A 16349-nucleotide genomic window follows, 5' to 3' on the forward strand; every position below is an offset into this window, starting at 1 on the left:
CTGGGTGCCGCTGATTGGTCGAGGGGCAGTCCAAAATTCCCCGGTTGCGATGGGTCCCACCTCTCCCCGCCGCCGCATCGTATATAAGGGGAGGCGAAGGAGTGGGCAAGGGCAGTAGGAAGTTTCTGCTGGGGTCTGGATTTGGAGCTCCAGAGTCGGATCGGCCCCGTATGACCCCAACCTAAGAACAAAAGAGACCCCAAAGAGTCTACATGTCTAATATTTAGACATGTTCAGCTTTGTGGATTCTCGGTTACTGCTGTTGATAGCAGCGACTGTACTACTCACCCGCGGGCAAGGAGAAGAAGACAGTAAGTAGTCGGCGTCGGTGATGGTCCTCACCGCCGGTGGGATGCGGGGTGGTGGGTGGGTACGGGGTCGGGTGGCATCTTCGACGCTTGGTCCTGCTGCCATTGGGTTGGGGAAGGATAAAGGGGTGGTTGGCATCTGGAGTGAAAAAAACCAACCAACCAAAAAAAAAGTTGGGGGAAATTAGGGGGAAAAACAAATAAAAGGAGGAAAAAGTGGGTTGGGGGAATTTGGCATTGGGGGGTGAAGGGGTTTTAGGGGGTCCGTGCTGGCGCGGAGAGTCGGGGCGCCCTGCCAAGAGCAGGGAGGGAGGGAAGGGTGGAGAGGAGCCGGCGGGGAAGGAGGGAGCCGGGGAAGAAGGGGAGGAGGAGGCAGGGAAGGGAAAGGGGGGAAAGAGCGCGGGAGAGAGCGGCGAGGGGGGAGAGGAGGGGAGAGGGGGGGCCCGGCACCGGGATCTGCAAAAGCCATCAGGAAAGAATTAGAAAAGTCTCGGATGATTCATAAGGAAAATGTTTCGGCAGCCCGTAAAGTCGGGGCTGGCCAGACGGCCCTGCTCGGCCACCCTGGGACTGGGGATGCCGCCCCACGGCCTCCCCGTGGGGCTGCACTGGGGATGGGGGCTCCAGGGACCGGGGCACGGTTGGGGTCACCAGCCCCCCACCGCCGGGTTCCCCCCTGCGCCCCGCTGGGCTGCCTGCGCCTGCCACCTGCAGGCGTGGGGACACGGGGGGGACCCTGGGACGGAGCCAGGCCTGGGGCGCCTTTCGTATTTTGCCCAATTCTGTCATTTTCGGGGGACTTTTTTTCTGTGCTTTTTGGTTTTGGTTTTGGTTTTTTTTTTGCATTTTGCATTTTGCGTTCTGCATTTTGCGTTCGACCATATCCGTTCTGCATTTTTGCATTTCGCCTTCTGCATTTTGCCTTTTGCAATAGGCGGTTTCGCCTTCTGCATTTTGCAATATGCATTTTGCCTTTCGCCTTTTTTTTTTTACCCTCGCCGAGCGGGGGGGGCAGTAGGGTCGAGACAGCCCCGTGCCCCCCTCCCCGGGACCCTTCCCCACCGCGGGGCCAGCCCCGGGCCCTGGCGCGTCGCCCTGCCCTCCCCACGCCAGCCCCCGCCTGCCTCCAATCTCTGGACTCTTATTCCCCAATCCATCTGGCCTGATCCAGCCCTATCCCGCAGCCGCCTGGATTTAATTTCAGCCCAGACGTTGGGGCCAACCCACCCGATCCCACTCATCCCATCCCTGTCCCCGTCCCCCGCCGACGGCGAGGACCCCCCGTGCCAACCCCCTGCCCGCCGCGGGGGTATTTGCCTTGGCCCCATCCGCCGCGGGACGTAGCAACTGGCTGGAGGTTTTTGTTTAAATTCCAGCGTATGTGGGAAGAGTTTATTGTGGTGCTTTTCCTGTGTCACCGCGATGGGCTGATGAGAACCAGATGAAGGGAGAAACGCTGCAGGAGCGAAGGGGGGGGTGAAAAGGGGGGGGAAAGAGCAAGAGAAGGGCCGTGCGGGGGGCTGCTGCCATTCCCCCCCGGCCCCTCACGCTTCCCCCTGCCCTGCCCCTTATCTCCCAGTTCAAACTGGAAGCTGCATACAGGATGGGCTAACGTACAACGATAAGGATGTGTGGAAACCCGAACCCTGCCAGATCTGCGTCTGCGACAGCGGCAACATCCTCTGCGATGAGGTGATCTGCGAGGACACCTCTGACTGCCCCAACGCCGAGATCCCCTTCGGAGAGTGCTGCCCCATCTGTCCCGACACCGACGGTACCGTCTCGTCCCCCTCGTCCCCATCCCAGCACAGGCTGGTGGTACCCGGGGAGCACTGGGGCTGGATCCCAGCCCGGCTCGGCATCCTTCCCTTGGGTGTCGGGGCTGCAGGATGGGTGCGGGGTTGGATGGGGTGGTGGGTCACGCTGGGCTCCTCTAAACGCCCGTCCTTTCTCCCACAGCCTCCCCTGTCTACCCAGAAAGCGCTGGAGTAGAGGTAAGGGCTCCCTTGCACCCACCCCAAACCCCAGGACATCCCCCACCTATTTTTGGAGAACCCCTTTTCTAACCACCCATCTCATCTCTCCCCAACAGGGTCCTAAGGGAGACACCGGCCCCAAAGGAGACAGGGTGGGTATCACCTCCGCAGACCCCCCCTGCTCTGCCAGGACCCCCATCCTGCTGGGGCTCACCCTTCTCTTCTCTCCCCCCAGGGACTCCCCGGCCCCCCTGGCAGAGATGGCATCCCTGGACAGCCTGGCCTCCCGGGACCCCCAGGCCCTCCAGGTCCTCCAGGCCTCGGCGGAGTGAGTATGGGGGGGTCCCCGGTGGTGCAGACCCCCATGGGGGTGCCCGCAACCTGCTCACCCCTGCTCTCTCTCTCCTGCCTGCAGAACTTCGCTCCTCAAATGTCTTATGGCTACGACGAGAAAGCCGGTGGCATGGCCGTGCCCGGTCCCATGGTGAGCACCGGGGTGGCATGGGTCCCCACGGAGGGGATGCGGGGGGGACACGGGGGGAGGTGTGAAGCCGGGCGAAGCATCCCATGCCGGTGGTGCCGAGGATGCTGCCGAGCGGTGGGAAGTGGGAGGGATGGGGAGCGGCGTCAGTCCTGGTGGTGATGGGGACAGGGATGGGGTGGTGATGGGGTAGCAGTGGGGTGGCAATGGGGACAGGGATGGGGTGGCAAAGGGGACAGCAATGGGCTGTCAATGGAGACAGGGATGGGGTGGCAACGGGGACAGGGAATGGGTGATGATGGTGACAGAGATGGGGACAGGGTGACATGGCAGCCACTCATCACCACTTTCTGTTCTCCTTCCCAGGGTCCAGCTGGTCCCCGCGGTCTCCCCGGTCCTCCTGGCGCTCCTGTGAGTATCTCTCCTCCTCCCCTCTCTTTCTGGGGACAAGCAGCCCTTTGGGTGGCAGGAGGCCGGGTGGGATGGGGTGGGGAGAGGGCAGGATGGGGCGTCTGACCCTTCCCGACGGCTACGGAAACACGTGGGGATGCACGTCCTCGTGCCACTATACGGGGGGTGGGGGGGGCGGACCACCATTGCCACCGGTGTCTGCAGGCCCAATCTTCTCATTTTCTAACTTATTTTTTTCCCTTTTTCTTCCTTTTTCCCCACCGACCTACAGGGTCCTCAAGGTTTCCAAGGTCCCCCTGGTGAACCTGGAGAGCCTGGTGCTTCTGTGAGTCCTGCCACCTCCTCCTCCAGCCTGACATCCCGCAGGGATGAGGACAAGGCTGCCCGTTCCCAGCCCTGGCCGTAGCCATGCCATCCCCGCTCCGGGGCACCTCAGCCGGGAGCTGTGGGAATGGGGCTGCCGGATCCCCACACTGCCCAGCTTGGGTGACAGGGTGACGGGGCACAGCCATCACCCACAGCATCCTCACCCCTGCCCTGCATCTCTCCTAGGGTCCCATGGGTCCCCGTGGTCCAGCTGGCCCCCCTGGCAAGAACGGAGATGACGTAAGTGGCCTGCGGTTGGGGTCCCCCCCTCACCCCAGTTTGGGGCCTGGTGACCCTGCCAGCCCCCCCCTCAAGGTGAGCAGAAGCCACCTGGCTTGGGGACATGCCACCAACCTGGTGTCCTTCTCCTTAGGGTGAAGCTGGAAAGCCCGGCCGTCCCGGAGAGCGCGGTCCCCCCGGTCCCCAGGTGAGATGCTCCCTGCTGGGGTGTCCTCCCAGGGGGGCACAGGAGGGGACACCCCCACTGTGGCCTGCCTGGTAGCAAAGCAAGGATATGACACCAGCTGCCTGCCCCCCCCACGTTGGGGATGGGGGTAAGGGGGTGTGGGGACAGCCCCCCCCCCCCCGCCCCGAGCATCTCCATCACCACCTCCCCTTTTCTCCTAGGGTGCACGTGGTCTCCCAGGAACCGCCGGTCTGCCGGGCATGAAGGGTCACAGAGTGAGTCCCTCCTCCCATGCTTGCAAGATTTAGGGGAAGGGGATGGACCACCTTGCTGGGTGGTCCCCTCCTGACCCCCCCACTTCTCTCTCCTGCTTCCCAGGGCTTCAGTGGTCTGGATGGTGCCAAGGGTGAGCCCGGTCCTGCTGGCCCAAAGGTGAGGAGCGGTGGCAGCATCACCCCTGTCCTCTCTGTAGAGTCATCGCTGCTCCCTCCTTCCCTCCGGAGCAGGTCCCTCAATGTTTTCCTTTCTCCTAGGGTGAGCCCGGCAGCCCTGGAGAGAACGGTGCTCCTGGGCAGATGGTGAGTACTGGAGTCCCTGGGGACCATGGGGGGATCTGGCCTCGGCCAGTAAAAGGAGATGGGGATGAGGGGCAAGACGTGATGGGGCGACAGCTGATCCTTGGGGATGCTTCCCCAGGGATGCCCCAGGGAATGGAGTGGGAGGGGGTTTAACCCCCTGGAAATGTTGCTGTGGGCAGGAGCAGGGAGGAATGGGGGGGCCCAGGGGTGGGAGGAGGCGCCGAAAGGTGAAAGTGTCTCTTCTGGTGACCCAAACATGTCCTCTCCCCTCCCCAGGGTCCTCGTGGGCTTCCCGGCGAGAGAGGCCGTCCTGGTCCCTCTGGCCCCGCTGTGAGTATCTGGTTTGGGTAGGGCTGAGCATCCCCTGTCTGGGACATGGGGGGGGCTGGGGGCCACCTCTCCTGCCAGTGGGCATCAATAATGGGTGTCTCCTCTCTCACAGGGTGCTCGTGGTAACGACGGTGCTCCTGGTGCTGCTGGTCCTCCCGTAAGTAACCCCCAAAACCATCCACCCCCTACCAGCACCTGGCATCAGCTCCAGCTTCTCTAGAGGGAGATCCCACCCCAGTTCCACCACGGCCAGGAAATCCTGGCTGGGGGCCAGAGCTGTGCTGCCCGGAAAACTACGGCCAACGCCAGATGTGTGAGGTGGGATCCCTCCTCTGACACGTGCCCTCTCTCCCATCTAGGGTCCAACTGGCCCTGCTGGTCCCCCCGGCTTCCCCGGTGCTGCTGGTGCTAAGGTAGGACCTGCCTGACCATCTCCTCCCAGGTGGCATCTCCTGGGCTGGGAGAAAGTGGTGGGAACTGGGAGCATGGGATGAGGGAGAAGGACCGAGCGTCGAATGGGTTCCCCACGTGGCCCCAAAATGAGAAAGCCCAAAGTGCCGTGGGCTTGCAGCTGCCCGGGACAGTGGGACAGACGGGGACATCCCCAGCCAAGTCCCATGGGTGTCTCTCCTGGCTTTGCCTCCATGGGAAAGGAGCTGCAGATGGAGGGGGAAATCAGCCATGTCAGGGGTATGAGGGCAGCCCTCGTGCTCACGTTTCTTCCTCCCTCCTCTTCCTCCCCAGGGTGAAACTGGTCCCCAGGGAGCTCGTGGCAGTGAAGGTCCCCAAGGTGCCCGTGGTGAGCCCGGTCCCCCCGGCCCTGCTGGCGCTGCTGGTCCTGCTGTAAGTGGCATCCGACACTCCTTGTCCTTTGGCCTCATGTCCTGCCAGCCCTGACATAACCCTCCTCCTCCTCCTTCTCTCCACAGGGCAACCCCGGTGCTGATGGTCAACCTGGTGCCAAGGGCGCAACCGTGAGTGTCCTTTGCCTCCCTCTTGGCTCTGGGACGAGGGGCCGTGCTGTTCCCTCACCACTTCGTCTGCCTCTTCTAGGGTGCTCCTGGCATTGCTGGCGCTCCCGGCTTCCCCGGTGCCCGCGGTCCCTCCGGACCCCAGGGTCCCAGCGGTGCCCCTGGTCCCAAGGGTAACAGCGTAAGTATCCCCGGACACCTCCATCCACCTCTTCCTGGGGTCACATCCCTCCTTCTGCTCCAGCAAGCTGCTGTCCCACCTGGAGATGTCTCCTCTAACATCCCCTGTCCCCTCCAGCCCTGCGAGTGCAGGATGGTGCTGGAGGCCAACACATGATGAGCATCCCCCCTCCTGCTGAGGGGCTGGGCAGGATGAGGCTCAGGGCTCCCTTTGCTCATTAATCTGGTGTTAAACATTTTTTTTCCTCTTCTCTCCTTCCACCTCCAGGGTGAACCCGGTGCTCCAGGCAACAAGGGAGACACTGGTGCCAAAGGCGAACCTGTAAGTGACCCCCCCCACGTCTCCTCAGGGGCTTGGCCCCTCCTGGCTCCCATGTATCCCATGGGTGCTCATCCCTTCGCCTCCGTCCCCAGGGTCCCGCTGGTGTCCAAGGTCCCCCCGGCCCAGCTGGTGAAGAAGGCAAGAGAGGAGCTCGTGGTGAGCCTGGCCCTGCTGGGCTTCCTGGCCCCGCCGGCGAACGCGTGAGTAGGAACAGTCCCTGTCCCATCTCTGCCGTGTCCCCGTCACCATCGCTCTCCTCCTCCCATCTCCCAGTGTCCAGCGGCTGAGCGTCATGGGTGCTCGGGGACAGGCACCCACCGTGGTGACACCCCCAGCCCCCTCCGATGCCGCACCGAGGTCTCCAGTGGAGCATCTCAGCAGGGACACCAGGCTGCTCCCACTGGTGGCCGGGTCCCACATCAGCGCATCCCTCCCCTGCACCCCCAAACCCCCTGAGGTCACCCCATGTCTCCACACTGACCCTTCTCCTGTCCCTCGCAGGGTGCTCCCGGCAGCCGCGGTTTCCCTGGTGCTGATGGCATTGCCGGTCCCAAGGTAGGTCCCCAGATCTCCCTCCTGCCTGTCCAGGCGAGAAAGCCATGTCCTCAACGGGGCGGTGGGGACACCGGGCACTTGTCACCCATCCCCACGTGTTGGCAAGGCTGGTTCTGTGCTGCTGCCACCTCCGGTGACACGGCTCCGGTCCCCATCCCTGGGTGATGTCCTGCAGCTGGGTAACCTCTGTCCCCTCTCCCACCCCTCCCCAGGGTCCCCCCGGCGAGCGTGGCTCCCCCGGCCCTGCTGGCCCCAAAGGATCTCCTGGTGAAGCTGGACGCCCCGGGGAACCCGGCCTCCCTGGTGCCAAGGTGAGCACGGCGGGGTGGTGGGCATGGTGGCAAGGTGGCTACGAGGAGCCACGTCAGCACGGCCACCGCGCTGGTGGCCCTGCTCCAGGGACGGATGCCAGCCACCACGCTCTCCATGCTGGCGGAGAAGCTGCTTTCCAGGATGCTCACATTTGCTGGAGCATCTCTCGGAAGCCCTGAGCTCCTAATTCACCTCGCGCTCCCTTGCAGGGTCTGACTGGAAGCCCTGGGAGTCCCGGTCCTGACGGCAAGACTGGCCCCCCCGTAAGTTGTACCTGCCGATGCCCCCCCACTCCTCCCTTGGCTGGCCACGGACTCTGCTAACGGGGTACTCGCTCCTCTCCATAATAGGGTCCCGCTGGTCAAGACGGCCGCCCTGGCCCCCCCGGCCCCCCCGGAGCCAGAGGTCAAGCTGGCGTGATGGGTTTCCCCGGTCCCAAAGGTGCTGCGGTGAGTGTGAACGGGAGCTGCCTCCCCCAGGGGGGGCTGCTGGAGATGCTGCTGCCTGGCAGATGCAGAAGTCCTGATCCACGAGGAATTCCCACCTGCTGGCCACTGCCACCACCCAGGACAGTGGCTGCGGGTGGACGCGTGGCTCCTGTGGAGCAGGCACCAAAGGAGGGGGGGCTCAGGGGATGCGTTCCCCCCTGGGGAGGGCTGTGCTGCTGCATCCCCCAGCCTGCCCGAGCCTGCAGGCTTGTGCCCGTCGGTGTTGCGGTGCCATCATGGGTCTCATCCTGCTCTCTTGCTTTCAGGGTGAGCCCGGCAAACCCGGCGAGAGAGGTGCTCCTGGTCCCCCCGGCGCCGTTGTAAGTATTTGCCAGAGCCCAGCCAGCCCGGTGGGGACTTGGCAAGGAGCTTCACCCCTTCGTGGGGCGGCAGGGATGGGTCATGGGATGGCCGAGCTGGGGCTGGGGAAGGCTCCAAGGATGAGGATGGCAGCGGGTTGAGGTGGTTGGGACTCCAGCCCGGTGGCTGCCAGCAGCTTTGGAGTGGGGACAGCAGGGAGGTGACGTGGCCGCGGGCAGCTCGCCATGGCTTCTCCAGTCCTTCGAAGGCTGCTATGGCCGCATCCAGACCTGCATCCCATACAGGGGGCGGGGGGTGCAGAGTCCCATGGGGGTATCACGGAGCTGCAGGTTGGGGCTGTGCTCTGAGCACCCTTTTCTCCCTCTTCCACAGGGTGCTGCTGGCAAAGATGGTGAAGCTGGTGCCCAAGGTCCTCCCGGCCCTACCGTGAGTATCAACAAGCCCTTGGCGACCCACGGCCACGCTTGGCCACTGGAGAAGGGGCTCAGGAGCCGACTGCCCCCCCCTCACGCTTGTCCCATCTCCCCCAGGGTCCCGCTGGAGAAAGAGGTGAACAAGGTCCCGCTGGTGCTCCTGGCTTCCAGGTGAGGGGTGTCCCCTTCCCTTGCGAGGGGACAAACCATCCAGGGTGGGGGTGACGTTACCCCTTTCCTCGCCCCCTTTGGTCACCCACCTCCATGGTGTCTCATCGCTCCTCTTCTTCCTCCCCAGGGTCTGCCGGGCCCCGCTGGTCCCCCCGGTGAGGCTGGCAAGCCCGGTGAGCAGGTAAGTGTGGGCAACCATGGCCGTGACGTGGGACCATCCCTGTGCCCTCCCCATCACCCCTCTCCCAGCTGGGGCTGGGGGCTGCTGATGGGGTCCCCCCCCCAGTGCACCCCAAGGCGATGTGCACCACATAGCCTCTCCCCCAGGAACAGTGGGGACCCCAGCCCTGCCTCATCCCCCCCCCGGGGACTGTGGGACCCCCTCCCTCCCCACCCCTGGGGTCATACCTGTCCCCAGGGTCACCCCTTCCCGCTCTGACTCTGCACCCTCTCCCTCCTGCACAGGGTGTCCCCGGAGATGCTGGTGCCCCCGGTCCCGCCGGTGCCAGGGTAAGTTGAACCCCACTTGCTCCTCAGCCGGCTTTCGGCACCCCCCAGTGCCTCCTGCCCCCCCTGACGGCCTCGGCCCCTCTCCTGCTTCCCCTCTCCAGGGTGAGAGAGGTTTCCCCGGTGAACGCGGCGTCCAAGGCCCCCCCGGTCCCCAAGGTCCTCGTGGTGCTAACGGTGCTCCCGGTAACGATGGTGCTAAGGTAGGTGCGAGGTCTCGGCTCTGCCGTGCCAGGTTGGGACTGTCCGGGTGATGGGTGGCTCTTGGGGTGCAGATGTAAAGGTGGGGGGTGGGTTTGGCTTCACCCCCTTTCGCTGAGGCTGGTGCTGAAGCCAGGGAGGAATTCGCTGTGCCGAGGAAGCGCTGGGTTCTCGCTAACACCCGTTTTCTTTCTCTCTTGCCCAGGGTGATGCTGGTGCTCCCGGTGCCCCCGGGAACCAAGGCCCCCCCGGTCTGCAGGGTATGCCCGGAGAACGTGGTGCTGCTGGCCTGCCAGGCGCCAAGGGTGACAGAGTACGTGTCCCTCAAAATCCTGATGTCCCCCCCTTGTTTCTCAACTCCCAACCATCCCTGTGCTCCCCACCATCGTCCCTTCGGGGCTGAATGTGCTCCCCTAAGCCAAGGCCGGTAGGCAGCAGCCCCCTGGGGAGGGGATGCTCAGTGCCACCTCTGTCCCCATCTGAGCACAGCCCTTGGGGACAGTCCCTTGCTGGGAGCTGAGCCCAGCTCTTCCTCTGGAGCCTGGGAGGAGGAGGACGATCCCAGCGAGGATGAAGAACCAGGGGTTCTTCAGAGCTGCTGTGCAAAGGGGAGAGGAAAAGCAGGGGTGACCACCCTGGAGGGGACCTCCCCAGGTAACCTGCCATCATCTTCCTCTCCCAGGGCGACCCCGGTCCCAAAGGTGCTGATGGCGCTCCTGGCAAAGACGGTCTCCGAGGTCTGACTGGCCCCATCGGCCCCCCCGGCCCCGCTGGTGCTCCTGGTGACAAGGTAGGGCTGTCCCCTGGCTGGATGCTGCACCAGGGACAGATGTGTCCTGGTACCCACTGCCACCTCCTCGCCACAGTCTTGACCTCCTTTTTTTTGGTTTTCCTCCCCTTTTCCAGGGTGAAGCTGGTCCCCCAGGTCCTGCTGGTCCCACTGGTGCCCGTGGTGCTCCCGTAAGTGTCCCCCCACCCTGGCTGATGCCCCTGCCATGGGTGGCCATCCTTTGGTGGCCATCGGTGGCCATCCCCTGCCTGGGGTGACACCTTTCTCACCATCTCTCCTAGGGCGACCGCGGTGAGCCCGGCCCTCCCGGTCCTGCTGGATTTGCTGGCCCCCCAGTAAGTGCGATGGCCTCGCTCCTCCCTACCTCGGGGGCCTGATCCTGCCCCTCCGGGGCGATGCTGTGCCCCCCCACCGCGGCTCACCCCACTCCGCTCTCCCGCAGGGTGCTGATGGCCAGCCTGGTGCTAAAGGTGAAACTGGTGATGCTGGAGCCAAGGGTGATGCCGGTCCCCCCGGCCCTGCTGGCCCCACTGGTGCTCCTGGCCCTGCCGTAAGTTGCCCCCCCACCCCCCCCACTCTCTCAGGGTCCAGCTCCATGCTGTGGCTCACCCCTCTCCTCCTCTTCCTCCTCCTCCACAGGGTGCTGTTGGTGCTCCTGGTCCCAAAGGTGCTCGCGGTAGCGCTGGACCCCCTGTAAGTACCAGTCTCATGGTGGGGAGGGGGCTTTGGGGGTCCCAGGGACACCCCCCCCCCAGACACGAACACCCCTGGGTGGCTTAACTCCCCACTGTGTTTCGCTCCATCCCCCCCAACACCGTGGAGGCAGAGGGGAGCTCTGGCATTTCCAGCCCTGCACCCCCAAAACCATCTGGGGGGGGGATGGCATCGACCTGGGGTGGCTTCATCCTGGGGGGGAATGGAGCAGAGGGGAAAAGGGGGGGGTGTTGCCTTTAGCCCCCCCCACCCAAATCAGCCCCAGCTCCCCCTGGATGGATGCTTTCCTCCTGGCCACCGGCCCTGGGGCTCTCTGTTGTGGCCCCCAGCCAGGGGACCGTCCCCTGGACCCACTCCATGGCGGGGGCAGGCGATGCCTGGATCCGGCCCCTGGTGACTTCAGTTTTTTTCCCTTCCAGGGTGCTACTGGTTTCCCTGGTGCTGCTGGAAGAGTTGGTCCCCCCGGCCCCTCTGTGAGTACCCCTGGCAGGGCGAGAGGTGGGGGGACGGGGACGGGAGAGGGGGGCGGGAAGGTGCTGGATGGTGGCTGCTGGTGATGGGGGGACGTGGGACGAGAGTTGCTGGGCACCCATCCAGCTGGTTCCACGTGGCCGCCCTGTCCCAGTTGGCACTGGGACACCCCTGGCTGCCCTTCAGCTGGCAGCTGGGGGGGTCCTGGGCTGCTGCCTGATGGCATTACCTCCCCTCCCGCCCAGGGGAACATCGGTCTCCCCGGCCCCCCCGGCCCCAGTGGGAAGGAAGGTGGCAAAGGACCCCGCGGTGAAACCGGCCCCGCTGGCCGCCCCGGTGAGCCTGGCCCTGCTGGCCCCCCCGGCCCCCCCGGTGAGAAGGGTTCTCCTGGCGCTGACGGCCCCATCGTAAGTCACCCCCCCCGCGGTCGGACCCCCTCCATGGAGCCAAGGATGCTGGGCAGCATCATGCTCCACCCGCAGCCCGGCATCCCTTGGTCGTCCCCTCCCTCAGGAGGGTGTCCCCCACCACTGCCACCACCCTGAGGTGCCGTTTGTCCCCACAGGGCGCTCCTGGCACCCCCGGACCCCAAGGTATCGCTGGCCAGCGCGGTGTCGTCGGCCTCCCCGGACAGAGAGGCGAGAGAGGCTTTCCCGGTCTGCCTGGCCCCTCTGTGAGTACCCGGGGGGCTCCCCGGGAACAGATGATGCTAGGACCCCCCCCCGGGGTCCAACTCACCCATGCAGCCCCCACGGCTGCAGCCCTGGCGGCAGAGGATGCTCACCAGTGTCTGACACCCCTCCGTCCTCTCCCCTCTGCAGGGTGAACCCGGCAAGCAAGGTCCCTCCGGTTCCCCTGGTGAGCGCGGTCCTCCCGGCCCCATGGGCCCCCCCGGCTTGGCTGGACCCCCCGGTGAAGCTGGACGTGAGGTGAGAAGCTGTGGGTAACGGTCGGTGTTGGGGCGGCACAGACCCCCGCACATCGGTGTTGGGCTCGTTGCGCTGAGGACTCGCCAACTCGTGACACTCATGAGTGCTGCCATAGTTGATGCACGCCGGGGCCCGCGGTGGGCTGAGCGGAGATGGTGCCGTCCAGGCCCTCGTTAGCCCCCACCTGCCCTAACGAGGGGATCTTTGCTCCACTGTAGGGTGCTCCCGGTGCTGAAGGTGCCCCCGGTCGTGATGGTGCTGCTGGTCCCAAGGTGAGTGGGCTGGTGAGGGGGCTGTGGGAGGGGGCCATGGGGCTGTGCTGACCCACACTGACCTCACCTCCTCTTTCTCCTCCTCCTCCTCTTCCTCCTCACAGGGTGACCGTGGTGAGACTGGCCCTGCTGGCCCCCCTGGTGCTCCCGGTGCCCCTGGTGCCCCCGGCCCCGTCGGTCCTGCTGGCAAGAGTGGAGATCGCGGTGAGACCGTAAGTGATGCTCTGCCCAGCGTGCCCCCCACCTCGCACCCCTCCCTGGCCCAGGGCTCACCCCGGGCTCCACCGTTACGGAGCAAGGACTGATCCTGCAAACCCGTGGCGGGTCAGGATCCGGCCCAGGGCTCAGCTCTTGCCACTGGAGGGAGCTTTCCCGGGAAGTCAAGCGTCCCACCAGCCGGCTCGGGGTGACGCTGCCCTGAGCTGGTGGCAGCAGAAGGTGGAGGATGCTCTAACCTGTCCCCTTCTCTCCTGTTCCAGGGTCCCCAAGGTCCCGCTGGCCCCGCTGGTCCTGCTGGTGCTCGTGGTCCTGCTGTAAGTTGATGTTCTCCATCCTCCTCGGTGCTTCTGCATCCCCGTGGGCATGGGGTCGGTGTCTGGCCTGGACCCCGCTCAACGCATCTTCCTCCTCCTCCAGGGTCCACAAGGTCCCCGTGGTGACAAAGGTGAAACTGGTGAACAGGGTGACAGAGGCATGAAGGGTCACAGAGGCTTCTCCGGTCTCCAGGGCCCACCTGGTCCTCCTGTAAGTCCCATGGGGTGACGGTGGCCCTGGGTGCTGCCCCACGTCCTGGAAGCAGAGCGAGATGCTGATGGGACCTCTTCTTGTTCCTTGCTTTGCACAGGGCTCTCCTGGTGAACAAGGTCCTTCTGGTGCTTCTGGTCCCGCCGGTCCAAGAGTAAGTCCCTAACTGAGCCATGACCTCCAGCCGGGGCTGGAGCATCCTTTGGTGGGGGAGAGGGTCCCGGCTGTCATCGGCTTTCTCATGGGGACGTGGGTCGGGGCTGGAGGGGACGACTCTGCCCAGGCAGGATGGCCGTGCTCACCCCTTCTCCTCTCCCACAGGGTCCTCCCGGCTCCGCTGGTGCTGCCGGCAAAGATGGTCTCAACGGGCTGCCCGGCCCCATCGGTCCCCCCGGCCCCCGTGGTCGCACCGGCGACGTCGGCCCTGTCGTACGTATCGGTCCCTCTGCCGCTGCCCACCCAGAGCTGCCCGCCTTCATCTCCGGCTCACCATCCTCTTCCTTCTCCTCCCACAGGGTCCCCCTGGCCCACCCGGCCCCCCTGGTCCTCCCGGCCCCCCCAGCGGCGGCTTCGACTTCAGCTTCCTGCCCCAGCCACCCCAGGAGAAGGCCCACGACGGCGGACGCTACTACCGAGCCGATGATGCCAACGTGATGCGCGACCGGGACCTGGAGGTTGACACCACCCTCAAGAGCCTGAGCCAACAGATCGAGAACATCCGCAGCCCCGAGGGCACCCGTAAAAACCCTGCCCGTACCTGCCGCGACCTGAAGATGTGCCACGGCGACTGGAAGAGCGGTCAGTGTCCCCGCGTCCCTCTGGGATGCTCTCGCCCCCATCCCTCTGTCCCCTCTACTTGCTCCTCACCTCCCTCCTTCCTCCATCGCCCCTGGTTGATCCTCACCTTCATTCCTCCATCCTGTCTCTCGTGGTTGCTCTCACCTCCATCCTCTACCTCTCGTGGCTGCTCCTCACCTCCATCCTCCATCCCTTCACCCTCCGTTTCTGACAGCTGCTCCTCACCTCCTTCCTCTGTTCCTCACGGCTGCTGCTCCACTTTATGTTCCACCTGCCAGATCCCTCCTACCTGCTCCTCACCTCCCTCCTCCATCTCTCACGGCTGCTGCTCCTCACCTCCTCCCACCACCCCTTCATCCTCCATCTCTCCCAGCTACCTTCACCTATCCCTCTCATCCTCTCTCCCTTCCTTCATCCCTCATGGCTGCTCCTCCCCTCCATCCTCCATCCATTGTGACCACTCGCCTCCCTCCCCGCTCCCTGACCCCCTTCCCTCTGCCCCCGCAGGCGAATACTGGATCGACCCCAACCAAGGCTGCAACCTGGATGCCATCAAGGTCTACTGTAACATGGAGACGGGAGAGACGTGCGTCTACCCAACCCAGGCCACCATCGCCCAGAAGAACTGGTACCTCAGCAAGAACCCCAAGGAGAAGAAGCACATCTGGTTCGGCGAGACGATGAGCGACGGCTTCCAGGTGAGTAGGGAGGGGGATGATGAAGGGGGGTACAACTGGGATGGACAACCAGCTCCGCAGTGCCTAACGCCTCTTCTCCGGCAGTTCGAGTACGGTGGTGAGGGCTCCAACCCAGCCGACGTCGCCATCCAGCTGACCTTCCTCCGCCTGATGTCCACCGAGGCCTCCCAGAACATCACCTACCACTGCAAGAACAGCGTCGCCTACATGGACCGGGACACCGGCAACCTGAAGAAGGCCCTTCTCCTCCAAGGCGCCAACGAGATCGAGATCAGGGCTGAAGGCAACAGCCGCTTCACCTACGGCGTCACCGAGGACGGCTGCACGGTGAGTGGTCCAGGGGATGGTCACGGTGGCGGCGGTGGGGACGCGTTATGGGGACGGGACTGATCCTGACCTCCCCGCAGAGTCACACCGGCGCTTGGGGCAAGACAGTCATCGAGTACAAGACAACAAAGACCTCTCGCCTGCCTATCATCGATTTGGCTCCCATGGACGTTGGCGCTCCAGACCAGGAATTCGGCATCGACATCGGCCCCGTCTGCTTCTTGTAAACTGGACGCCCCACGCGTAACAGGAGAGAGTAATAATAATGATAATAATAATAAAAAAAAAAAAAAAACAGCCAAAAAAAAAGGAGAAAATTTCACATGGACTTGAATTTGTGTCGGTTTCTATCCAGCGTCTCTAAAACTATTTGCGTTTCCATAAAAGAAAAACCTAAAAAACACCCCCCAAAAAAGCATTAAACCAAAAAAAAATAAAAATAAATGACTTTTCAAACAAAATCACCAGGAAGTGGGTTCGCTTGCTTGCCCTCCTCTCCTCCTCCTCGGGGTCAGGCACTCCTCACCCCCGAAGACGGCGTGGCTCAGCTCACCGAAAGCGCTGCCGCGGCTGCGCCGAGCCCCCCCAGCAGTGCCGAGCCCCCCCCCAGCCCGGAGCGCCGGGACCAGCCGAATCCCCCCCTGCAGCCGACCTTTCCCTGCTGGCCTCTTTGCTTCTTGCATCTCATGAGTATATTAATTTTTTGCTGCAAGGAAGATGTTTAACTCTTGGTTATAATTTGCTTTTTGTTGTTGTTTTCCCTCTCTCTCCCCCCTCCCCTTGTTTTTGGTTTATTTTTTGTTCTTATTTTATTTTTATTCAGGCAGCAAAATCAATTCATTCCCAAGCACATCAGGGGAGCAGCCGCTGCCCCCACCGCTGAGCAGACCCGACCCTTCGCTGCATACTCTCCTTTTCTGGAAGGCTACCTCACCGCTGTGCTTTGGGTTGTTTTTTGTTTGTTTGTTTGTTTTTAATTTGGGGGTTATTTTTATTTCATTTTCAAGTAGTCTTAGCTTCGTTTGGGGTTTTTCAGCCATGCCGGGACTTTCCTGCCAGGTTCAGAGCAAAGGTGCTAATTTTTCTCTAATATTCCCCACCCCATTTTGTTGCTCTGTTGATCTTTTATTTTTATTTTCTTCCATTCAAGGTCCCTCGGGAGTCACTGAGGTTTCTTATCCCCAGGATTTTTATCCTGTGCTTTTTTTTTTTTTAATTCTCTTTTATTTTGGTCCCACAACACCCGAGCCCGGGACCGCCTGGTGCTACAGCCTCCAAAGGCGCAACTCAGCTTGATTTATTTTAATTT

General features: G+C 63.3%; 1 protein-coding gene across 1 annotated transcript; it reads left to right on the top strand.

Annotated features, from left to right (window-relative positions):
• Positions 1-116: 116 nt before the first annotated feature.
• COL1A1 (collagen, type I, alpha 1) lies at positions 117-15279 on the top strand. Its single transcript, XM_010585466.1, has 51 exons — positions 117-311; positions 1888-2082; positions 2268-2302; positions 2401-2436; positions 2520-2612; positions 2700-2768; positions 3132-3176; positions 3448-3501; positions 3729-3782; positions 3916-3969; positions 4170-4223; positions 4327-4380; positions 4482-4526; positions 4803-4856; positions 4969-5013; positions 5216-5269; positions 5601-5699; positions 5786-5830; positions 5910-6008; positions 6276-6329; positions 6422-6529; positions 6831-6884; positions 7097-7195; positions 7406-7459; positions 7547-7645; positions 7951-8004; positions 8378-8431; positions 8536-8589; positions 8717-8770; positions 9055-9099; positions 9201-9299; positions 9503-9610; positions 9980-10087; positions 10204-10257; positions 10369-10422; positions 10530-10637; positions 10727-10780; positions 11221-11274; positions 11518-11679; positions 11838-11945; positions 12094-12201; positions 12420-12473; positions 12578-12685; positions 12953-13006; positions 13110-13217; positions 13318-13371; positions 13539-13646; positions 13733-14015; positions 14523-14713; positions 14798-15040; positions 15121-15279. Exons 1-51 carry the CDS (start codon positions 230-232, stop codon positions 15265-15267), a joined length of 4362 nt encoding a protein of 1453 aa, XP_010583768.1. The 5' UTR covers positions 117-229; the 3' UTR covers positions 15268-15279.
• Positions 15280-16349: the final 1070 nt, after the last annotated feature.

Source organism: Haliaeetus leucocephalus, unplaced genomic scaffold (assembly GCF_000737465.1).
Source record: "Haliaeetus leucocephalus isolate CR32 unplaced genomic scaffold, Haliaeetus_leucocephalus-4.0 Scaffold110, whole genome shotgun sequence".
Taxonomy (NCBI): Eukaryota; Metazoa; Chordata; class Aves; order Accipitriformes; family Accipitridae; genus Haliaeetus; species Haliaeetus leucocephalus.